Source organism: Lactuca sativa, chromosome 3 (assembly GCF_002870075.4).
Source record: "Lactuca sativa cultivar Salinas chromosome 3, Lsat_Salinas_v11, whole genome shotgun sequence".
Taxonomy (NCBI): domain Eukaryota; kingdom Viridiplantae; phylum Streptophyta; class Magnoliopsida; order Asterales; family Asteraceae; genus Lactuca; species Lactuca sativa.
In genome coordinates this window covers 51,493,653-51,518,846 of record NC_056625.2, presented here as the reverse complement: position 1 = coordinate 51,518,846, position 25,194 = coordinate 51,493,653, and the positions used below count along the sequence as shown (strand labels likewise).

The 25,194-nt window shown below is 34.2% G+C and overlaps 2 protein-coding genes, 1 long non-coding RNA gene and 1 other non-coding gene across 6 annotated transcripts; 2 read left to right on the top strand and 2 right to left on the bottom strand.

Annotated features, from left to right (window-relative positions):
* Window positions 1-2,916: 2,916 nt before the first annotated feature.
* Window positions 2,917-8,860, top strand: LOC111914458 (callose synthase 12). The gene is made up of 3 exons (XM_023910198.3): window positions 2,917-8,294; window positions 8,375-8,446; window positions 8,554-8,860. The coding sequence occupies exon 1, from the start codon at window positions 3,011-3,013 to the stop codon at window positions 8,279-8,281; it is 5,271 nt and encodes a 1,756-aa protein (XP_023765966.1). The 5' UTR covers window positions 2,917-3,010; the 3' UTR covers window positions 8,282-8,294; window positions 8,375-8,446; window positions 8,554-8,860.
* LOC111914533 (small nucleolar RNA J33) lies at window positions 5,970-6,049 on the top strand. Its single transcript, XR_002857839.1, has one exon. It is a non-coding gene; the product is annotated as a small nucleolar RNA J33 (small nucleolar RNA).
* Window positions 8,861-20,184: 11,324 nt separating the features above from the next.
* On the bottom strand, window positions 20,185-21,621 carry LOC128125929 (uncharacterized). 3 transcript variants are annotated; one of them, XR_008230824.1, is made up of 5 exons: window positions 21,571-21,621; window positions 21,445-21,495; window positions 21,004-21,049; window positions 20,639-20,917; window positions 20,185-20,436 (listed from the first exon to the last, which is right to left on the bottom strand). It is a non-coding gene; the product is annotated as an uncharacterized LOC128125929 (long non-coding RNA). The 3 variants fall into 3 exon arrangements; XR_008230823.1 differs by lacking the exon at window positions 21,571-21,621 and having other exon boundaries at window positions 20,639-20,679; window positions 20,749-20,917; window positions 21,004-21,490; XR_008230822.1 differs by lacking the exon at window positions 21,571-21,621 and having other exon boundaries at window positions 21,004-21,490.
* Window positions 21,622-22,182: 561 nt separating this feature from the next.
* LOC111914430 (60S acidic ribosomal protein P2) lies at window positions 22,183-22,751 on the bottom strand. The gene is made up of 2 exons (XM_023910170.3): window positions 22,485-22,751; window positions 22,183-22,380 (listed from the first exon to the last, which is right to left on the bottom strand). The coding sequence occupies exons 1-2, from the start codon at window positions 22,749-22,751 to the stop codon at window positions 22,354-22,356; spliced, it is 294 nt and encodes a 97-aa protein (XP_023765938.2). The 3' UTR covers window positions 22,183-22,353.
* Between the last annotated feature and the right edge of the window lie 2,443 nt (window positions 22,752-25,194).

The following is a 25,194-nucleotide window of genomic DNA, read 5'->3' as shown; positions in this document are numbered from 1 at the left end:
ACTTGCTCTCTACTAAGGCCTTTCGTCAAGGGATCAACTATATTTCCCTTTGACTTTATGTAACTAATGGAAATAATTCTATTCTTCAACAAGTCTCTTATTGTAATACGTCTGCGCCTAATGTGTCTTGACTTGCCATTGTATATATGACCTTGTGCTTTAGTAAGAGCAGCCATACTATCACAATGTATGCCAATGGCAGTAACAGGTTGAGGCCACAGAGGAATACCTTCTAGGAAGCTTTTAAGCCATTCAACCTCTTCAACAGCTTTGTCTAAAAGCAACAAACTCTGCTTCCATTGTAGAACGAAGTATTCACAGTTTGCTTAAATGATTTCCAAGAGATAACAACTTCACCAAGAGTGAACACATATCCACTTGTGGATTTTGCCTCTGAAGTATTGGAAATCCAATTTGCATCACAATACACTTCAAGAACAGAACGATATATCGTGTAATGCAATCCATAATTCATTGTATGCTTTAAATATCTAAGCACTATCATTAATGCATACCAATGATCTTTCCTGGGATTATGGGAGCAGCGACTCAATCTACTTACACTATATGCTAAGTCCGGTCTTGTACAATTCATAATATACATTAAGCTACCAAGAACTTAAGTATATTCTAACTGAGCTACACTATCACTTTTATTCTTCTTTAGATGACTAGAAGCATCAAATGGGGTGACAACCGGCTTGTCATCATAGTGTCCAAACTTCTTGAGTACACTTTCAATATAATGAGACTGAGTAAGAGTATAACCGTCTGGTCTTCTTTGAACTCTTACACCAAGGATGACATCTACTACTCCCAAGTCCTTCATGGAAAAAGAGGAGTGTAGCATCTTCTTGGTTTGATTGATCACATCCAAATTCGTACCCATTAGAAGCATATCATCCACATATGATGACTTCTTTGAACTCTTACACCAAAGATCACATCTACTACTCCCAAGTCCTTCATGGAAAAAGAGGAGTGTAGCATCTTCTTGGTTTGATTGATCACATCCAAATTAGTACCCATTAGAAGCATATCATCCACATATGATGACACAAGCATTCTTGTATTGTTTGACATAAACACATTTATCACATTCATTAATTCTAAAATGATCTAACTAACTTAGACCTTTAACCACAAACCCTTTAGGTTGATTCGTATATATCTCTTCATCTAGTTCACCATTCAAGATCCCAAGAGCCCCAAGGCCCAAGACCCATCTTTTGACCATTAAATATTTTCTTGATATTAGCCTATATTGAGTCCAATTAGGCTAGTCCAACACCACAACCCAAATCCAATATGTTTAACCCATTATTTGATCCATTTAATTAAATGAGTGGGATAAAACATATAAGGTGGGAAAAAGTTCCCTTCCACCAATGTGGGATAAGTCCTACATTGTAATTTTTGTAAAGCAAAGTTCCAACAAATAGTTGTTTATATGTGTGCGACTTCAACCATCAACTTGTGTTTGAAAACTGTAGGTTGCCGGATCTTGTTGGAGCTCTAGGAAATCAACTTATAGTGGGAAAACTTTGAAGGAAAATGGAGGTAAGAAGATAGTGGGAAGGTAAGGAGAGAGATATACATAGATACACAAGTGGGATGGGGTTATGGATCCATTGTATGTTTAATAATATTAAAATATAAAAAAAATTAGAATAAATCTATACATGGAAGAACGGTCTTTTCAGTTTTGACAAGGATCATTAGATAGGGAAATGATTAAGTTCAAAACTTTATTTTAAGTTTGGACCTTAGCGAAAGAAAATAACAAACCACACATAGGATCTTTGCAATTTTTTCTATTATAAATATGCAGAAGTATAGATATTTTGCCAACGTTTTATAAATAAATGAACGTCACAAGGTCATGAGTCAATTTGTTGATATATATGACAAGTTTGGATGGATGAGTTGATTACCCACTTTTTTTTTAATGATAATAAATACTACAATTGACAATTACCCAAAACATGAGGCACACAATTAACCCATCAAACGAGTTTCAACGAATGAAAGTTTACCCTTAACATTTTTTTCTTTCCTATAGTCATTGACAACCTTTCACACATAAAACTTAATCATGAACAAGTGTTTGTTTAGATAAAATTGATAAAGATTTTGTTTTGGATAGATGATGATAAATAAAAATTATTTATTTTTTAGATGGCTAATCACAAAAGTGGAATATATAACAAATGATTATATATTTCGTAATTTACATTGATCAAGGTTATTTTGTAGTGCGAGAAAAAATTCGTCAATTCTTTAAATTGATCTGTCATTTTAGTATTTTTGTGATTAGTCTTTATTGCTTGTGTTAAATGAAAGGAGGAAATGACCATAAATATCAAGTGGGTATACTAATTGCTTTGTAGCTATCAATAATGGGATATATGTAAATAATGAAGATTAATGATTCAAAATACTTTTCACACATATAATGCATAGAAACATAATTAATATTAAAATAACCTACCTTATTATGTAATCAAGTTTATACTAGTCGACAAAATGAACCTAAACAATAAAACATCATTACATATTTAAATACGATGATCAAGTCAAATGTCATTGAAATTAACATTATATATGTATAAATCTGAATCTATTAAATGTAACGTCATATTCATTGTATATTTTTCAATTATCAAGATACCTTAAATAAAGATGATATCATAGTTAAGCATACCTTATTCTTAATATAAGTATTTCATAAACTTTAACAAAGTACAATATACACCCTAAATAATATCTAAAGCTTTAAATAAATTCAAATTTGAATCTTAGAGTATAATAATATAATATACACCTGTATTTGAAAATTTGGGGCAAAGAAAAGATTAAAAGCGCGGAAGAAAAGGTCTAATCACGCGGTCACATGGCCCCACTACCTCCTGCTTTTTTCTATTCGTTTCTCCCAATCAAAATGTAACGTTTCCTTACACCCCTCACTCGTCTCATAGTCAAATTGTGCTCTCCGATCCCCACCTCCACGATGACCCACCGGCAGCGTACTCCGCCGTCGCCGGAACCAGACTTATCTGATGAATCTCCCTACAACATAATCCCAATCCACAATCTACTAGCAGATCATCCGTCCCTCCGTTTCCCAGAAGTTCGTGCCGCCACCGCTGCTCTACGGGCTGTTGGCGACCTACGCAGACCGCCCTTCATTCCATGGCAACCTCACTACGACCTCCTCGACTGGCTTGGCGCCTTCTTTGGTTTCCAATCGGACAACGTTTCAAACCAGCGGGAACACCTCGTTCTCCACCTCGCCAACGCCCAGATGCGGCTCCAGCCACCGCCAGACAATATCGATACTCTCGACCCCTCCGTGCTACGCCGCTTTCGCCGTAAGTTACTCAGCAACTACACCCACTGGTGCTCCTTCCTCGGCCGTAAATCCAACATCTGGATCTCTGACTCCCGCCGCCAATTCTCCGCCTCCGACCACCGCCGTGAGCTTCTGTACGTTTCACTTTATCTACTTATTTGGGGTGAGTCCGCGAATCTACGCTTTATACCCGAATGTATCTGTTATATATTTCATCATATGGCTGAGGAGCTGAACAAAATTCTAGAAGATTACATCGATGAGAACACAGGTAGGCCTGTTTTGCCCTCAATTTCTGGGGAAAACGCATTCCTGAACCGCGTTGTTAAACCAATTTACGATACTGTTAAGGCCGAGGTAGCGAACAGTAAGAACGGCACAGCACCACATTCAGATTGGCGGAATTACGATGATATAAACGAGTACTTCTGGAGCAGAAGGTGTTTCGAGAAATTGAAGTGGCCTATAGATATCGGGAGCAATTTCTTCGCAACGACAAGCAAAGGGAAGAGGGTAGGGAAGACAGGTTTCGTGGAGCAGAGATCCTTTCTGAACCTGTTTAGAAGCTTCGATAAGCTCTGGACTATGTTGTTTCTGTTTCTACAAGCTGCCATCATCGTTTCCTGGAGAGATCCAGACCATACTCCATGGAGGGCGTTAAAGAACAAAGACGCCCAAGCAAAAGTTCTAAGTGTGTTCATAACTTGGAGCTGTTTGCGGTTTGTGAAAGCTCTTCTTGATGCTGTGATGCAGTATAAACTCGTTTCCAGAGAGACTTACTGGCTTGGTGTAAGAATGGTGTTGAAGATCATTACGTCTGTTATCTGGATCATAATCTTCGTGGTGTTCTACACTAGAATCTGGAATCAAAAGAAGGATGATGGGCGTTGGTCAGGTGCAGCCAATAAACGAGTGGTAACTTTCCTTGAAGTCGCACTAGTGTTCATCCTCCCTGAAATTCTAGCTCTTCTTCTCTTCATTCTTCCATGGGTTCGTAACTTCATTGAAAACACAAACTGGAGAATCTTCTACCTCATAACCTGGTGGTTCCAAAGTAGAACTTTTGTAGGCCGTGGTCTGCGTGAAGGTCTAGTAGACAACATCAAGTATTCTCTATTCTGGATCATTGTTCTTGCCACAAAGTTCTGTTTTAGTTACTTTTTACAGATCAAACCAATGATTAAGCCCACAAAAGATCTTCTAGACCTCACAGATGTCACATACGAATGGCACCAATTCTTTGGTAACAGCAACAGGTTTGCAGTAGGCCTTTTATGGCTACCAGTTGTTTTAATCTATCTCATGGACACACAAATCTGGTACTCCATTTACTCTTCCTTCGTGGGTGCTGCAGTTGGGCTTTTTAGTCATTTGGGTGAGATCAGAAATGTCCAACAACTAAGATTAAGGTTTCAGTTTTTCGCAAGTGCAATGCAGTTCAATCTTATGCCTGAAGAACAGTTGTTGAACACAAGAGGGACTTTTCGGTCAAAGTTCAAAGACATTCTCTATCGATTGAAGCTAAGATATGGTCTTGGGAGACCATTTAAGAAACTCGAATCAAACCAAATCGAAGCTCATAAATTTGCTTTGATATGGAATGAAATCATTTTGACATTTAGAGAAGAAGACATTGTTAGTGATCTTGAAGTTGAGCTTCTTGAATTGCCACAAAACACATGGAACATTAGAGTTGTACAATGGCCATGTTTGTTGCTGTGTAACGAGTTGCTTCTTGCTTTAAGCCAAGCAAAAGAGTTAGTTGATGCTCCTGATAGATGGCTATGGAAGAAAATCGGGAAAAACGAATACAGAAGATGTTCAGTTATTGAAACTTATGATAGTATCAGACACTTGCTTCTAACAATTGTACAATACAACACACAAGAACACTCAATCCTCACAACATTATTTCAAGAAATCGATAACTCAATCAACATCGAAAAGTTCACTAAAACTTTCAACATGTACGCCCTCCCTACAATCCACACAAAGCTCATCACTCTTGTCGACCTCTTGATAAAATCAAACAAAGATGTCAACAAAATAGTCAACACATTACAATCACTTTACGAGGTTGTGATTCGCGATTTCTTCAAAGAAAAAAGATCCATGAACGAGTTAAAAGAAGACGGTTTAGCCCCTCACAGGCCACTTTCAGGTGCGGGTTTACTTTTTGAGAATGCAGTCTCACTACCCGATCCAAAAAACGAAAGCTTTTACAGACAAACACGAAGACTCCACACGATTTTGACTTCCCGTGACTCCATGAACAACATTCCCGTGAATCTTGAAGCAAGAAGACGAATTGCATTCTTTAGTAACTCATTGTTCATGAACATGCCACATGCACCTCAAGTGGAGAAGATGATGGCTTTCAGTGTTTTGACACCTTACTACAATGAGGAAGTGGTGTACAACAAAGAACAGCTTCGAACAGAAAATGAAGATGGGGTTTCCACTCTTTATTATCTTCAGACAATCTATGCAGATGAATGGGTGAACTTTTTGCAACGGATGCGTCGCGAAGGGATGCTGACCGAAGACGAGTTATGGACAAAAAAGTTAAGAGATTTGAGACTTTGGGCATCTTACAGAGGGCAGACACTTGCCCGAACTGTCAGGGGTATGATGTATTATTATCGGGCACTTAAAATGTTGGCTTTTCTTGATTCAGCTTCTGAAATGGACATTCGTGAAGGTGCAAAAGAATTAATTCCAATGGGGGGTAGTGCTCGGGATTTAACCCGGGCAGATAGTCGGGTCAGTATGATGTTCAAAGGGCACGAATATGGAACAGCTTTAATGAAGTATACTTATGTAGTTGCGTGTCAGATATACGGGACCCAAAAGGCGAAAAAGGACCCACATGCTGATGAGATTCTTTATTTGATGAAAGAGCATGAAGCATTACGTGTGGCGTATGTTGATGAGGTGGCGACGCCTGGTGGGACGGATTATTTCTCTGTTTTAGTCAAGTTTGACCAAACTCTTGGAAAAGAAGTTGAAGTTTATCGGGTCAAGTTACCGGGTCCGTTAAAACTCGGGGAAGGTAAACCCGAGAATCAAAATCACGCCCTGATTTTCACCCGTGGAGATGCTGTTCAAACCATTGACATGAATCAAGATAATTACTTTGAAGAAGCTTTGAAAATGAGGAATCTGTTAGAAGAGTACAAACAAAAATACGGGATCCGTAAACCGAATATCCTAGGAGTCCGCGAAAACATCTTCACGGGGTCTGTTTCTTCACTCGCGTGGTTCATGTCAGCTCAAGAAACGAGTTTTGTCACTTTGGGTCAACGGGTCCTCGCGAACCCGTTGAAGATCCGTTTACATTACGGGCACCCGGATGTTTTTGATCGCTTCTGGTTCATGACACGTGGCGGAATCAGCAAAGCTTCAAGATTGATCAACTTAAGTGAAGACATTTTCGCAGGGTTTAATTGTACTTTAAGAGGCGGAAACGTAACCCACCATGAGTATATTCAAGTAGGAAAAGGTCGCGATGTGGGTTTAAATCAAGTCTCCATGTTTGAAGCCAAAGTTGCAAGTGGAAACGGTGAACAAGTTTTGAGTAGAGATGTATACAGATTGGGTCAACGCCTTGACTTTTTCAGAATGCTTTCTTTCTTCTACACAACAGTCGGATTCTTCTTCAACACAATGATGATTTCTTTAACTGTATACGCTTTCTTGTGGGGCCGATTATATCTCGCATTAAGCGGGGTTGAGAATTCGGTTTCGGAAAACGCAAATACAAATAACGCATTGGGGACGATTTTAAACCAACAGTTTATCGTCCAGCTTGGACTTTTCACAGCTTTACCAATGATTGTCGAAAATACCCTCGAACACGGTTTTCTCGCAGCTATTTGGGATTTCATCACAATGCAGTTACAACTCTCGTCTGTTTTTTATACATTCTCGTTGGGCACGCGTTCGCATTACTTCGGGCGGACGATTTTACACGGTGGAGCGAAATATCGGGCAACCGGGCGGGGGTTTGTTGTCCAACACAAATCTTTCGCTGAAAATTACCGATTATATGCACGAAGTCATTTCATAAAAGCGATCGAACTTGGTTTAATCCTGACTGTTTATGCTGCTTATAGCCCTGTGGCTAAAGGAACCTTCACTTACATCGCGTTAACCATTTCAAGTTGGTTTCTCGTGGTGTCATGGATCATGGCTCCATTTGTGTTCAACCCATCCGGATTCGACTGGTTGAAAACCGTGTATGACTTCGATGATTTCATGAATTGGATTTGGTTTAAAGGAGGCGTGTTTGCAAAACCGGAAGAAAGCTGGGAACGATGGTGGTATGAAGAACAGGATCATTTAAGAACAACGGGTTTGCTCGGGAAAATATTCGAAATCATTTTGGATCTTCGATTCTTTTTCTTTCAATACGGGATTGTTTACCAATTAGGGATTGCAGCTGGAAGCAAAAGTGTTGCGGTTTATATTCTTTCGTGGATTTACATTATTGTGGCTCTTGCGATATATTCGGCGATTGTGTATGCGCGCGATAAGTACTCTGCGAAAGAGCATATTTACTATCGGCTTGTGCAGTTTCTTGTGATTGTGATTGGGATTTTGATAATTATCGCGTTGTTGGAGTTTACGAGTTTTCGGTTTCTTGATATTTTGACGAGTTTGTTGGCGTTTGTTCCTACTGGGTGGGGGTTTTTGTTGATTGCTCAAGTGTTTAGGCCGATTTTGGAGAAGAGTTTTATATGGGCGACTGTTGTGTCGGTTGCAAGGACTTATGACACGATGTTTGGGGTGGTTGTGTTGATGCCTGTGGCAGCTTTGTCGTGGTTGCCAGGGTTGCAGTCGATGCAAACGAGGATCTTGTTTAATGAAGCGTTTAGTAGAGGGTTGAGGATATTTCAGATTGTTGTTGGGAAGAAATCCAAAAGTTGAAGTGTCATTCGAGGTAAAATCTTTTTTAAAAAAAAAAAAATGCTTTGTAGCTATGATGATGAATTGATGATGATGATGGTGATGTTGTTGCAGGGTTTGTTCGGATGGATATATGAGCTTAGAGTTTGTAGAAGCAGGGCTGAGGTGTTTGCTATATAAACAGAGGTTTGTGTTTTATCTTGATGTTAAAATAAAGGTGAAATGAAGTAGTGTCTTGAGGATGCATGATAAATGTGTGGAATTAATTAATAATGAATATATTTGTTGTACAGGTTTGTTTGATGTGGGGGATGATATGATGGGAGGAGTATATATACAAAATATAGAAGATGAGATGATGGTGTACAGGCTTGTTGATTTTTTCATTAGCAGCATGTGAAAAAAGTCTACTTACTTGTGTAGTTAAAATGAGAGATGATCACTAGACAATATTTTTGGTAAATCTGATTTGTTTATTTGTGAATTTTGTGTATTTTCTTGTTTAGTGAGAGGACTAGACGATATTCTTTTTGGACAGATAGTTGTCTATCAACAACTTTGAGTAGATTGGAGGTTATTCTATTTCTATTTCTATTTCTATTTCTATGTGTTTAATTAAATATCGTAATGACTTTTGCAGCATTTAAGGATTGGTTGGGTGCTTTGTTGTCATAATAATTTGTATATATCTTCCTAAATCAATTTTGTATGATAGTAATGCTTCCTGGACCAGGTGTCATGGGGCAGAGAAAGTCGAGATTTTTATCTCTTAATTTAAATAGTTTTTTAACAGAAAACAAATTATTTGTTTATTGTCTTCATAACCGTTTCACATCTTCCATCAAAGAAATGGAAAGAACGCTTTCTGTTTGTGAGTTATGAGTTTTCGAATTTCCCTATGAATGAGAGGCCTGCGGAGAGATCGCAATTCACCAAAGATGTTAAGATGATATGCTCTTTAAAAAATGTTTTTTTTTATTTATTTTTACCAAAGTAGTAAAATTTGAGCCAATAGTCGCATATACCACACATCTTTAATGTTAGAAATAATTAAGGAATAACAAGTTGGTCATTTTCTGTAGTCGCATATTGGCAGAGGCAAGGACCTTAAGTGAGTTTAACAACACCATAGAATTTTAATTCGATCGTCTGTTTATTCCACACCTCAGAGTCTCTCTCTCCCTCTCCCTGTGTGTGTGTAAATTTGTAAGACTTTTGATTGTCAACTAAAAATATGTATTAAAATATGCCGTATTTATGGACCAAAACTCATATTTATTTAAACACATATTCAATCAAATTATCTAAATTTTCCCAACCATTCGTTCGCGTTGGGAGAAAGGTGTTGGAATCGGTCACACTAATCGTGTCTTATTGTGAATTATTTGAAAAATTATTGTGAACATGTAGTGATGTTTATACTAAGCCTTGGCCACCACAGGATATGAATCTTTTATCTAGGGGTGAGCATGGTTCGGTTTTTCGCTGAAACCAAAATGTTCGTTTTTTTAGTTTGAAAAAACCATTTTTTTAGTTAGTTTTTTTAGATTTTCCATTAATAAATTATTAGACTCGGCTCATTCGATTTTAAAAGCTCGTATACTTATTTAATATATATTTCAATACAAATATGCAATATGTTTCATCCGTTTTAAACAAAATGGATATTACTGTAAAACAAAAAAATGTCTATTATTTTTTTTATATGCGTGCCAATTTAATACTCATTTAAAAATAATCATTCTGAGATTGAATTAACTATTTTCTTTTATTTTGTAGTATCAAAAAAGTTTCCGCTTTTGACTCTCACAATCGAGTTTAGATATATATGATTTGAATTTTTTTTAGAATTTTAACACTCTAACCCTCCTATCATATACAAGCTTCACCACACATAGAATATTAATTTTTATTATTCTATGAATAACTTTACAAATGTGATATTTATATATAAAACGATGTCATTTTGTGTACTTCGGTTCGGTTCGCTTTTTTATTTCGGTTTCTCGATATAGAAAAACCAAACCAAACATAAAAAAAACCGGTTTTTCTAAAAACAAAAACCAAACCATCGGTTTTTCAAATAGTCCGGTTTTCTTGGTTACAGTTTTTTGGGTTTTTTTTTGGTTTTTGGTTTGGTTTCGTTTTTTTAAAGGCCCCTACCTTTATCTTTGGTTTTCTATGGTTAAATTTTCAACTTTATAGGTTAAGTTTGTACTGTATAAAACTACTTTTATAACTATTTGAGGGTTTTAAAATATTGACTTAATTTATGCTTGAGTGCTCGTTGAACATTTGAAAAGTTATTTTTCACAAATCCGACTTGATTAATATTATAAAATAACAACTAATAGTAAATAGTTTGTTCCATAAATCATTTATCTTTTAATTGTATTCAATAGACATTTTTTTAGGTTTTCATTACTCCATTGAGATATATTTCAACCGACATTGATTCCTATTTGTCTTCCACTGTAACATTAAATATGACAAAATTTGTTCATTTAGGTCTATCTAACTTTATTGCATCCACCGTGCCATAACATATTTACGGTTTGGAGCAAAACATATCTTTTTTCATGGGCGATGGGTGAAATACAGTCGATCAAGTGGTAACTAGTTTCCTATGTATCTAATTCTTATTTTCTAATTTCTACATGTATCTCTTTTTCTTTTTCTCTATCGTTTTAAAATTTGTTTTCGAAAAATCTTAGCGGAAAATTATCATAAATGTTTTTCCAAAAGTAATGTTCCTCTTCTTTCCACCACTTTGAATTTAAAATAAATTAACAACATGAAAATTGCAAATAACATTCTCTAACATAAATAATAAATTCAACAAAAATAAGTTTAACGTTTGAATTTTTGTAGCAGAAAATAACATTCTAAAAATATGATACGGTATAAACATGAATTAATATATATATATATATATATATATATATATATATATATATATATATATATATATATATATATATATATATATATATATATATATATATATATATATATATATATATATATATATATATATATATATATATATATATATATATATATATATATATATATATATATATATATATATATATGAAGCTTAGGAATAGTAAACTGGATATTTTTTTGACAGAAATGGTCCCTGCACTTTGTTCCTCATTCTTTACCTATTTTGACATTTTTGGTCATTGCAATCAATATTTTTACACTTTTTAGGAACCTTTTAATATTTAAAGTTTGACCACGAAACTTTAACGGTTTGACAACTTTGATCAATTTTCTAAAAAATTGCTAATTCCTACCCCTTTAATTCTTTAACCGTTTTGAAACTTCTGTTCCTTGCAGTCAAAACTTTTACATTTTTTCATAAAAACATGAAAAAACGATCTGGGGCAAACTCCGGGTTTTTCATCCTTGCACTTTCTACGTCTGTCATATTTATCGATTTAGAAATAATATTGAAAGCTTCTGTCCCCGCGTAGCGGCGGTAACCTTTCTAGTTATAATTAAGCTAGATTACATAGATTTTCTATTAGAAGTTGCTCCATATAAAAATGTACATCGAGTATACCTTTAGCTTATCTCTGATTTCATGCCCCCTTAACCCAATTTCTCGTTTTGATATGTACTAGGTGTGAGACCCGTGTATTACACGGGTTGATTTAAAAAAAGATTAAACATTAACTTAAAGTGTAAAAATAAAATATTTTTTAATGTATAACTTTAAAATAAGAAAGGAAGAAACGTATTTATTGCAATTTAATATCATATATATGATATTTAATAGTTTACATATATAAGTACTAGTTGTAAAACCCGCGCAAAGCAGCGGTAGAGAATAGTTTCCAGGCGGTGATTAATTAATTTTGGTGAATAGTTTTCTTGCGGCTACCATATCAGACCATACAAACCATTAAGTATTAACCAATCTACAATATATTGATAATTCTTTAGTTTTTACAATTCTCACATGCTAATAAATACATTTCTATGTTACTTTCTTGCAAATTACAATTAATCACTCGTAATCATTACTCCAAATAGTTGTAACATCATAGTTTTTTCGGTAAGTAGTTGTTTTAAGGTGATTAATTTCATTTTGAAAATATATAATACACCAAAAAATATGTTGACAAAGATTATTTACGATTAAATTTTAATTATTTATAGCCAACATGGTTATTTTGGGTTAAATAAAAAACTATGATATTTTTGTTTGGTTTACAAAAAAAAGTTAGAATGTATTTCCTAGATCACATAAGTACCTTTTTTAGTAATTATTTATTATTGTTTTTTTTTTTTTATAATTATAAAATACAAATAGTTATAAACATAATTTAAGTAACTTTTTATTGGTCGACTGTTAAAAAACAATTTTAGAACTTTTTAAAAATAAAAGCAAAGAGTAATCAACATGATTTAACAATACTCTATTGCTCGAATCTCATGTTTCACTTATTATTTGAAATATATAATTATACATGTCAATTTCAAAATCTTTAATTAAACGAACGAAGGTGCATTTGTTCAAATTGTCAAAAACCTGTTTTACTATAAAATTTGTTAAAAATATAATTTGATTTTTGAGGTATAAATAGGACAAAAAATAAAATGAAAAATTAATGTATTTTAAAGTTAGAACCAATATTGATCTCTACCGTTTCCGCCAACTAACGCCAAAGTGAAGCACCAGCAAAACCAATGGTGTAACATTGAACAAAAAAAAACAAAGGTCTGACCAAGAAATCCATATATAATCCACATAAGAATACCCAAACTACTCCAATTTTAATCATTATCAATTTATCGTCTTTGCATAATTTACCCTCTAGCGAAAATCATAACAAAACAAATTAAGCAATAAACAATTAGAAATTTTTAATCAGAATCATCAAAGATAGGTGTAATCGGTTTAAAATAGATCAAACGTCTCAACTAATCAAAAAGGGTCTATATAGCATGAAAGATATTACATTAAAGTCTAAAGATCTTGCAATGAAATCCACTAATGATTTAGGATGAGAGAGAAATAAAATATGACTATGAGGCAGCCATAGAATCATCATTTTTTGCTTAAACTAAAAACAATCAGATTCAAAAACATAGATCCAATTTCGTCCATTTGACACTCAATAAACCAAGCAACCCACATAATGGAATCTACATTCCAATTCCTTAGATTTTGCCAAAATCTAACAAATACCATTGAAATAGGCCAAATTTTTACACAAAAAATGTTTTTTAAATGCCAAATATAGATTAAGACATAGGAAGAAACATGCCTGGTTAGGGTAAATACAAAAAAACACTAAAAATCCCCAACAACATTTCAAAGCCAAAAAAAGATAAAGAAATCACATTCATTAATTTGACATTTTTAAATGTTAAACCAAAAAAAAAAACCCAAAGAAGTTTGTGTCGATATCTGTTCCAAGAACAAAAAGACCCAAAAAACCATAAGTGAAACCTAGTTGACCTGCACAGTAAAGCAAAACATAGCTAAGAGCAAACAAAGATACCTTATTTGTTCTACCAACAAAAATATCCCCAAACCCCAAAATATGGCGGGTGTGAACCAGCACAACAAAACAAAACATAGTTAGTAGCATGAAAAAGATTCATTGGTGTATCCTATTACTGATATTTTTACATCAATTTTATGTTTGGAACCCACTCTAGACGCCATTTCCAGTTCAAGAAAACAATTAATCACATACATCATAAGTTGAATATAAATGAACATGTCAAAAGTATGCTGGTGATTTATTATATATGAATGATATGCACTTAACACTTACTAAGATGATAAAGATCGAAAATATACAATAATATTTTATTAGTTAATTTATATGTCCAAAATAGAAATAATGGTTTTTTCAATTTGTAGTTTTTCCATGATTGAGCTCAAGAGCAACCAACACTTTTCCTTTCGGTTGCTACATGCATGTGTTTCTATTTTTCATATGATGCTTTATTCATTTAACCAAAAACCAAGGATACCACTCTAGAAGTAAAAAATAAAAATGATCTCTTAACCTTAATCTATTTGTGTGAATAACATACCAAAAACAGACTAAGAGAGTGAATAGAAGGAGAATCACACAATTGTTATTGTATTTATCAACTGATAAATATACTTACATATTTCAATGGGCAGAGCTTAGTCTCAAACTCTTGACCCCAACAATCAGCCAAATCTAAAGATGCATTTGAACAATCTTTATACATGAAGATGAAAGAATTAATAATATAGATGAACTTCACTTCCATATTAGAAAAAAAAACTCACGACTTTACTCGAACAAAGCCATCTCCAACCTAACACGGAAAAAATGAAAGCTATTAGTTTAAAAAAAAAGAAAAACAAAACATACGATACATCCATACAAAGAACTTAATACATACAAACACAATTCTATACACACACAAAGGAATTTATGTATGTACGAAACAAAAACACAAAAATGCAGATTTATGCAAAAGGAAAAAAAATCAAAAACACCAAAATTCTAGAAAATATTCAGTATAACCCCCCAAAAAAGGGTTTCACATTTGCTTATGAGGTTGTCCAGCACGTTAGGGGCAGAGGTCGAGGAGGTGCGCAAAATCAAGACATTCCCACATGTGGTGAGCAGAAGTGACGTACAGAGAAGGAAGCAGGTGGTTGAAGGGTTTATATGGACCGAAAGAGAAAGAAATATAGGGGCGTTTAGTGCTTTTTTTAGCAAAAGGCGGAGAGGGAGTAGCAATGTTGTTGGTTATTAATCTTATAGAGAGATGGTTGACGATATGTGGTATTGACGCCCGGTGAAGAGAAACTACAGTGAAGCTTAGGGTTTTTTGACTGAGAGGAAGAAGAAGAATGGGATCGATGCTTGGAGTGGGAAGGAAGATGACTTGGTATTGGGCAATGGTGATATGCCTGTTTGGGAAGAGAGAGAGCCGCTAACTAAGAGGAAGGATCGTGGGGAGGGACAAATATTTACCGAGATCTCAGGATTGAACGTTGACTTGATAAACAAGTTTAACGATTTCAAGAGGGGACTCGGTAAAACACGTGATACATAAGGCTACCTATGCATTAAATAATTGTATTTAATGTTTAATGTTTTGTACGTATTGTATCACCATTTAAACAATTGAAAATTATAATATTAATTTATTGGTGACTACTTGTACTGTTAGCTTAATGATTTGGACGTCTTCAATCTATTTAAAGAAATAGTGAGATTTTTTTTATAAGATAGTAAAAATATATGATCGACTTTAATTTTAAAAATTGAAACAAATCAAAAATTGACAAATATATAATATTTATTTCAAAAATACCATAAAATGACAAGTATCAAAACTCATAAGAGATTGACATGTGGCAGAAAAAACCCTTCATTTATTAAGGAAAGATGTATATATATCTATAAACCTTCATAATATAGCACCTTCCACTTGATGACAATCAATTGATATTCTTTACATTGAACTTGTTTGATCACATATACAACATATTATAACTTATAAGGTACCATTGTGGCATTAACACAACCACCCAAAGTATCTTACACTGATAGACTTAACAAATTTGAATGAACTTATTTCTAAACAACCTCAAAATTTCAAACGTCCAGACTAACCAGGACTTTGGCGATTAATTAAATGTAAATATTAAAATATAGATCATATATAACACACATCAACTAATGATAGATTTGTCTAAATTACTATAAGAGACATGAACACTTGAATTGGTCAATCAAAATATATAAAATATCTTAAATTGAATATATGAAATCAAACAAATGAAATTGTACATCAAACTGCTTCTTCTGCTATGCTGAATCATAATATTCTACATTCAAGAACAATGTCATGGAGATCGATGAACCCATGGACAATTAATTCCATGCATGTTCTGCTGATCAGTTTTCTCTAAGCAGCTCCATGCAATAGCACTTGTACTCGTTGCATTAAGCATAGCAAAGCTCACTTAATTTGGGATATTGGAATGTCTTTTATATTTACAAACGTGAAAAGTTTGAGCCGATGGGGAAATAAGCAACCGGAATTGGTGCGCTTTTTCTGCTCTTCTTCACCTTTGCATCGTGGTCACCATCAATGTTCTCAACTTTTCTTGATGCACCATTTTTATCATTTCCTTCGTCCACAACCTTGTTTGCACCCGAAAAACAACTAAAGAAACCTGATATAATAGCCATCTTTATATATCAAAGAAAATGAAGAAGTGGAAATTTTCTTGTTAAAATTTGTTCCTGCAAAAAGTACTCTTGAAGTGAGTTTTCAATGTTATTATGACTTATACCCTTAAATCTGGGATATTTATACACCAAAAAGAATCAATTTCTTGTAAACTTCCCAATAATATATATGGCGTGTGGAGGCGGATGATGAAATATAGTAAGAAATGTATGTCTTTACTTTTCTGGAAATTTTCTTTGTTTTAGTCAAACATATTGTAGGAAAGTCACTTTCTAAGGCTTGGCCGCCAAGAAAAAAAATAGTGGACCTCAATTTAATAGTTATTTCCTCTTAGTTTCAAAATTAGAATTGCATTTTACAAAACCGTGTTTTATTGATTTTTTTTTCTGAAAAATAAAATAAATCCACATGAATCTGGGAATTAGAGCGAGCTTTGAACTTTGATTCAACAAGTTCCTCCTTTATTTTTTTAACAACAAATCTACTTTACTTCTAAATCTGTTATTCATCCATCACGTTGTTTGCTTCCGAGAAACAACTAAAGATAGCACTGGTAAGAAACATGATTCACCTTCCTTTCATTTCAATGAAGACTTTTTTTATGCTTTAATTTGTTTGTCGTTAAAAAGCTCATCCCTAGTCCGCTGTAACATAATATATTACAAAATTGCTTCATCTAGATCTATCTAGCACGACATTGCGTCCACTGTGCTATAACAGAATTACCATTTGAATTGAACTTTTTTTACTCACCAATTGTGTAACAAATATAAAAACAAAATACTTATAAGTAGAAGATAAGTTTCCTTCCTTATTCTTAGAAAACCACTAGAATAAGGAGATATGACGACGACACCTAACCCGACGACGATAGTCGTCGCTCAAGTCGAGCTATGTCGACGACTTGTCGTCGCCATATCTTTTACCAACTTTGACCAAATTTCTTTGACTCTGTGCCGACAACAAGTCGTCGCCACTGATGATCCGGCGGGAACGAAGAAATTATTCTCTGTATTTTGAAAACCAATGCCGACGACACGTTGTCCGTATAGGTGACAACAAATCTAATTTTCATTTATTTTTATTCCATGGTGCAAAATATCAGAACAACATAGTTTTTTGGAAGCTATCCCGACGACACGTCGTCGGCATACCACGTGGCGATCCGCGTGAAATGTCTATCCCGACAACTTGTCGTCGATACAACTTTTTAATTTTTTTTGTTTAAGCAAAAAGTGGAACAATGTGGTTTATGTAGACCCTATACTGTTGTTGGAATAGTGTCTAAGACTGCAACTATATTAGGCAAGTATTTGACCCGATTGTGCATGGTCCTTTTGGATTGCATTCACCATAGCAACTTGATAGGATGATTTATTATGAGAGAATAAATATTATTAATATATTATGAGAATAATATAAGGAATAATAATATTGTTATTTGATTAATATAAGTCATAGATTAATTAGTATTAATTTGGTGACTTAAAGAGATTAATTAAATAAGAGGGTATAAACTGTCAATTGTTTGATAGTTGCACTTTGGGCTGTAAATCCTTAAGGGATAAGGGTTGGACGATTCTAGGGCTTGGGATAGCCTCAAATTCATCCAAGGCTTATCTATGGAAAGGATTTGGATTGCTTTAAGGAAGGATTATCCAACTAGGGTTTAAGGGTGAAACCCTAGGAGCCTTACAAGTATAATAGACCCCTAGGGCAAGGGAAATCGGCATCTCTTCTAAAGTAAAGTACCCCTGGCCGATTTCTTCCCTAACCTCTCTTTCAAATCATCCTCCTTGCTAGTTGGTGTTTGTAAGCCATTAGAGAAGTGACAATTGTGACTCTAGAGCTCCAAGACAACAAGATCAAACAAGAGATTCAAAGGTAAACTTCTAGATCTGATTTTGTATTGTTCTCATACCTAACTAGTCATTAGAAGTCTTGGATTCAAAGCATGTTTAATTAGAGAAACCTAGATCCAAGCATTAGGGTTTGCATGTGCACATAGGAATGTTCATATGGCCAAAACCCATCAGTGGTATCAGAGCCTTGATTGGTTTCTATTAAATTGTTGCTTGTTTGTTTGAATCTTACCTGCAAAATTCGAAATTTGTGTTTCTGAGTCATGGACTCGGCGAGTCCCATTGTGGACTCGGCGAGTTGGCCTGACTCGGCAAGTCCCATGGTGCACTCGGCGAGTCCAAGCGTCAGGAAGGGCCAAATTCGGGATTTTTTGATATTTATCTTATGGAAACTTGCCTTTATCATATTAGATCAACCCTAATCCGATTTTTTGATATATATGACTATAATCTTGATCTAATTAAAGAGATTTATCAATTAATAAAATATTTAATTTCCTTATGTGATAATTAATTAATTATTTTGATTAAATTGGAAAATTATTATGCAAGAAATCTTAAATAAATCAAATATGGATAATTATGGAATTAATTGTTAATTAAGATTATTTGTTATTTGATCCTCCATGTTTTAAATGTTTAAAACTTGTCCTCAAGTTTTGAAATTTATGTTTTGTGATTAAAAGTTCTAATTTAGACAATTTAAATTTCAAACCCTAGAATTTTACAAGTTTAAAATACAACCCTATACTAATATAATATTACAAGATTAATATATATATATATATATATATATATATATATATATATATATATATATATGTATGTATAACTAAAATGCTAGTCTTACCGTTAGTAGGCCTCATTCACGAAACCAATCTATAAGGTGGGTATAAGGTTGCGGCCTATAAAATGACGCTTAATGGGTGTACACTCACACCCACCGCTTGCTTGACCGGTAGAGGGTCGTTAGCCGAACGGGTAGGATAGGGCAACCTCATCCTCTCATTAAAAGTATAATATGAAATACAAAGTAACTACATGTTTTTAAAATTTCCCAATCTTAGTTACTCTAGGAAAAGTGAATTGATGCAATCCCATGAAATTACACTTTGCACCCTTGCTAAGAAGTTAGTGGAGCGTGTGTGGTTTACCGGCACACTAATTGGTTCTAAGCAAAGGTGGCAAAGGGTGATTCATTGTTTATCATAGTTCGATGGAGCGTGTGTGGTTTACCGACACATCTAATAGGTGATCGTTACAATGAAGGCACCATGTGAATTTGCATGGTAGTTCACACCCGCTTTGTGATCCTCGGTATCCCAGTCACAAACAAGAGGGGCATATCGAGATTTAAACATGTCATTGAAAAGTTTCAATAAATCTCATCTAAACCTAGGAATTCTCAAATTCATTTCACTACAAGAAAAAAGGCCTTTTACGACGCTCATTGCGCGTCGTAAAACGCTCAGACGACGCGCAAATGCGCGTCAAGGAAGGCCCTGTCATAAAGAGAGACGATGCGCATTTACGACGCGCATTTACGACGCGCATTTACGACGCGCATTTACGACGCGCGTTTACGACACGCAATGCGTATCAAGGAAGGCCCTGTCATAAAGGAAGATGACACACATTCACATGTCGTAACCTTACGACGCGCGTGTTAATGACATGCAATGCGTATCAAGAAAGCCCCTGTCAAGAAAGGCCATGTGATAAATGAAGATGACACACATTTTTGCGTATCATAATTTTAAATGTTTAAAAAAAATATTTTTAATAGATTTACTAATTTTCAAATTAAATTTGAATTTAATGCCTCATAATAGAAAATAAAATATCATATACAAAAAATATAATCCATTTCATAAAATTTAATGTCATATACAAATAATCATTCCAATAGTAAGTAAATGTAACACATTGCTAATATTGCATAATATTTATTATTGAAAACAAAACATGTACAACATTAAAAGAAACCCTTGAATAAATTCTCCTTTGACAATCACCTTTGACAATTTTCTTTCTAAAAGAATAACCTGAATGCAAGAACTTTGAGAGGCTGCAAGGCACTAATATGTCAAATTTGTTTGTCTGCATGTTTTCAGCCAAATATAGGAAATTTTAGGAGTATGTATACATGTCATTTACATATATATATATATATATATATATATATATATATATATATATATATATATATATATATATTGACATAACATAAAGCATACATTGACATAACATAACTGATTCCAAACAATTCAAACATGACAAAGGGAAAACAAAGGTGACATACCTGATGCATTCACCCTCATCTTACAAGAAACCCTGCATTTGCTTCAATTTGCCAATTTCACGTTTCAGGTATCGATTTAAAGAATTGGTGGGATCGCAAGCATGACGTACCGGAGGGCGTTTCTGTCGGCGATCGATACACAATCGTACCCCGTTTGGGATCGAGCCGTTTGGAACGTGGATCGTGACTACTTTGGCGAATCCTGTGACTATGGTCCCCAACTCCTCCATGACTCCATGGAACATTTACACAATACCCTTCTCCACCCATGGACCCCACCTGATAACATATATAAGAGTGAAATGACCATTTTACCCTTCTCGATGTAAAAAATTAGAGAGAAAAAAAATTAGGGTTATGTTTACCTCATGGGCAACGCTTGTACCAGGGTAGAATTTTCCACCTTCATGTCTATGTAAGGATATATACAACACGTATAACAATTAAAACCAGTATCATCAGAAATAGTCAGATAGTAATCTACAATGTTATTTATGATTTAAAATAAATTAATCAACTATATTGTTTTATATTTATGTTGAGTTTCATTTTTTTTTTATAGGAGAATGAATGATAGTTAATTTTACATGGCCTCCTGCAATTTATTACCAGGAAACACTTATAGTGTTTATGTTTTTTTTAAATATCACAAACTCTTTTTGGTTAACCAAGAAAAAAATTATTTCTGTGGTTAAACCAAAAAAAATACAGAATATGGAGTTAACCATATAATAATAATATCCTTAACAAGTTGAAGAAAGTAGTATCAATTATTGCACGAATAAAAAAAATAAAAATAAAATTACTGTTTTGTTCTGCTCAAATATTTCTTGAGTTCCATTTCCATGGTGTACATCCTGTAAATAAATAAGGTTAGATAACTACAACTCATAGTTTTTTTTTTTTTTTTTTTTAATTACAAAGATTATTACCCAATCAACAATCAAGACTTTTTTTGCTCCTGCAGCAATGGCTGCATTGTTATGCAGACAGAATCCCATTGCTTGTCTCACTCCAGCATGATGACTTGGAGGACGCACCTGACCCATGACCCATGACCCATGACCCATGACCCACGACCCATGATCCATCAAACATAAAGATTAATGTACCTAGCAAATAACTGTTCTCTAATATTACAAATTTTATAAAATTTTAATTTGCAAAACTAAAAGATTAAACATAAAAGCTCATTAGAATCCAAATAACTGTTCTCTAATATTACAAATTTTATAAATAAAAATGGGTTATATTGCAAATTTTCATTCCATTCCTTCAAAATGAGAATTTACAAAAGAGAAGGAATCACACACACCTGCAGTTGCCAGGCTGGCAGCAATTGCTCGAAGACGATCTGGTCTTTCTGGATGAGGAAGAGACTTCCTTTCAACCTACAAATTATAAAGATCAAAAAATGATGACATCAAAGTTTTTTATTTATAAAACCATCAAGACTATTAAAAATAATTTTTTTTTTAAAAATGAAAATTGAAATATCGGGAAGAATTCTTACTTCAGAATGAAGCAACATCCTGTCATCCAAATTAACAAAAGTAAAGGTCATATAAAACTATGTTAAAAAACATTTGATGTATAAAAACTAAAAAGAAACTTTTGCAAGGTCTTACAAAATTCTTCATTTGAAGATGACACTAACAAAATACTACCAAAAAATCATATCCAAAAACCACAAAAGAACATGCTTCATACCATCCTCAGTCAAACAAACTGAATCCCATATCCTGCAAAAAAATATGAAAAAAAAAAGATAGTCAAAAACATGCAACCATAAAAAAAAACAGTTTAAAAACAAACAATGAAGATCAATGGACATAAAAGAGCTTACATCATCGGACTCTTCTTTCTCTACAACTTTCTCCTCTTTCTTTAGCTCAGCTGCAGCAGTTGCAGCGGGAGCAGCACCATTACCACCTGTAGCGGCAACTGCAACACCACCACTGCCACCTGAAGGAACAGAAGCCAACTTCTCCCTTCCAGATGCAGTCAATTCGGTGATATCTTTACCCTTAACCTCCGACAAGAGTAATTCAATTCTATCTTCATCAGCATCAGCTCCAACTGCATTATTGAATATGATCATTATAATTGCCATTAAGCAAATCATACAGTTTATGAAGTTCAGGGTTTACATGGATGCAACATGGCACCTTAATTAGTGAGGACTGTTGGAACAGGTCCCAACCTTCTCACTCACACAACACAGATATATATGTATGCAGAAAGCAAATATAGAGATATGAAAGTACTTTGGACTCAAAGCTGCTGCACATTGACTTCTCATATTCAGAAAAGAAAGGCTATATATATATAGCTTGTAGTACATATCCAATGGAAACAAACTAAAACAGTCTACAAGGTTCTTATCTCTTGATCTTGCTAAACTTACTATTTTCTTCCTTGATTTGAACTTTCTTGTTTGGTCACTTCGAATCTTATTACTTGCTATTCAAACCACTTAGGTTTGATCTTGCTATCTTGCTTCAATCTTCCTCTATCTTGCTTAGACTCTTGCTGTACCTTGCTTCAATTTTCTTTCCTTCTCGATCAAAAGTGATCGCTTGCTGCTTCTTTCTTCTTTCTTGCCTGCTAGCATGTCACACAGTTGTGTTGTTTTTTTTTTCTTCTTCTTTTTTCTTCTGATCACAAAGACCTAGCACCACCGAGTCCTTTTTCCTGCTTCACTCTCTACAATGAATCTATCTCTCGGCAATGGAGGTGATCGGCTCCAACAATGATCGACCTCTTCTCTCCAGGGCCGGTCCAAGTTGATTTGAGGCCCGGGGCAAAAAGAAAAACGAGGCCCTTGTAAAGGTGGTTTTTAGTCGGTTCAATCAATTTTTAATTGGTTTTAGGTTGTTTCGTTCAGTTTACCGGGTAAATTGTATAGATGTCACATATACTTTTAGTTATTTCCGATAATATATTAATATGACGTTCAGATCTTTTTGTTTTTTACAATAATATATTAATAAGTGTATATAATAATACCAATACAAAGAATATGATCACTTGTTTATTTTGTAAACAAAGGTCCAAAATAGGACAGAAGAAATAAAAATATATTACAAGCCATCAGCTACAAACCTACAAAAAAATACATATTTTCCATGTTTTCTCTTTCCAACAAGTTAAAAACAAATTAACATCAGGAAGCATGAACTATTATAGCATGAAAAATTTAAAATATATACTTATTTCATGTTTGCCCTTTGCAATATGCAGCCACTAGTGTGTGAGTTGTGGAGACAGAACTCAAATAACAAGGTAGATTTGATAAATGTAAATCAGCAAACCAAGAAGCACTTTAAACCCCATGCCAAGCAGCTATGAAAACCGTGTACATTATGAATTACCCACAAAAAACACAGATAGACACCAAGAACAAGTAACTCAAAACGAAGAAATAAGTATTTTGATTCCATGGTATTAAGAAATTCCCTCGAAAATCTGGAACTCTATTTGCTAAGAATTGAGGAATTAATCAAGAGGGAATATATTCAATAAACCAAAAATAGATTCTAGATATCAATCGACCAAGAAATTAACTTTTGACAAGGGATTTTTTAGAACAATCAATCAAAAATACAATTATCCAGCTTTCTAAACCAAGGCATGAATATCTTAATTTAGCTCACCTTAAAAACTTTTAAACCAAAAGTATTCCATGAAAAAAACAATGTGAACCTAATATGCAGATCGTGATCTAGACCTACTGCGAAACCGTTGCGTGAAATCAAAGTCGACAGACGGATCATATATTTTTATTTGCATAATATCAATTTCTGAAGAAGGAATACTAGATCTTGATCGATAGAGTATAGATGCTTGAACTCCCTGATGCTTGAAATCAATTTTTTGAATCCAAAAAAAGCCCAAAAATCAGAAGGCGCTTTTAGAAGAATACGTACACAGTCTCTTTATTCTTAACTTTGAAAACTGAAAAGTCTCCGTCGCTTTGAAAACTGAGAAGATCATTAGAAAATGTATCAAAAACAAATCCAAAATTTGGGGGAACAGGTTCGAACTCGGGCCTTCTATTTCTAGATTAACAACGCGTAAACCAACAGACCAACAAACATCATATGTGTTTTGTTCCATATTATATTATATATTATACAAAACCATATATATATATATATATATATATATATATATATATATATATACTTACCGTAACGTAGGGGCCCCGAGATTTGGCGAGGCCCGGGGCGGTCGCCTAGCTTGCCCTCCCTCTAGGGCCGGCCCTGCTTCTCTCTTGTCTCTCTTCTTTCTTCTTTCTACTTTCTTCATTCTTCTTTCTTCATGTCTTTTCTCTTTCTTCTTTCTTCTTTCTACTTTCTTCATTCTTCTTTCTTCTTGTCTTTCTTTCTTTCTTCTGATTGTTGCCAATCAAACATTCTTTCTCTTGCCGACCTGCTGCTGCTTCTACTGCTCTTGTTGCCCTGCAGCCAAAAGATCCTCCCTCCAAAAGATCCTCCCAAAATCATCAATCACAATTACAGAAGTTACAGTTAGATATAAAATTAGACGCCACA

What these genes read in the sequence shown, in the direction of transcription:
- LOC111914458 (XM_023910198.3), top strand. Translation starts at nt 3,011, where the DNA reads ATGACCCACCGGCAGCGTACTCCGCCGTCGCCGGAACCAGACTTATCT.
- LOC111914430 (XM_023910170.3), bottom strand. Translation starts at nt 22,751, where the DNA reads ATGGCAATTATAATGATCATATTCAATAATGCAGTTGGAGCTGATGCT. An exon ending in AGAAAGAAGAGTCCGATGAT is followed by an intron (nt 22,381 to 22,484) that starts GTAAGCTCTTTT and finishes ATTTTTTTGCAG; the next exon opens with GATATGGGATTCAGTTTGTT.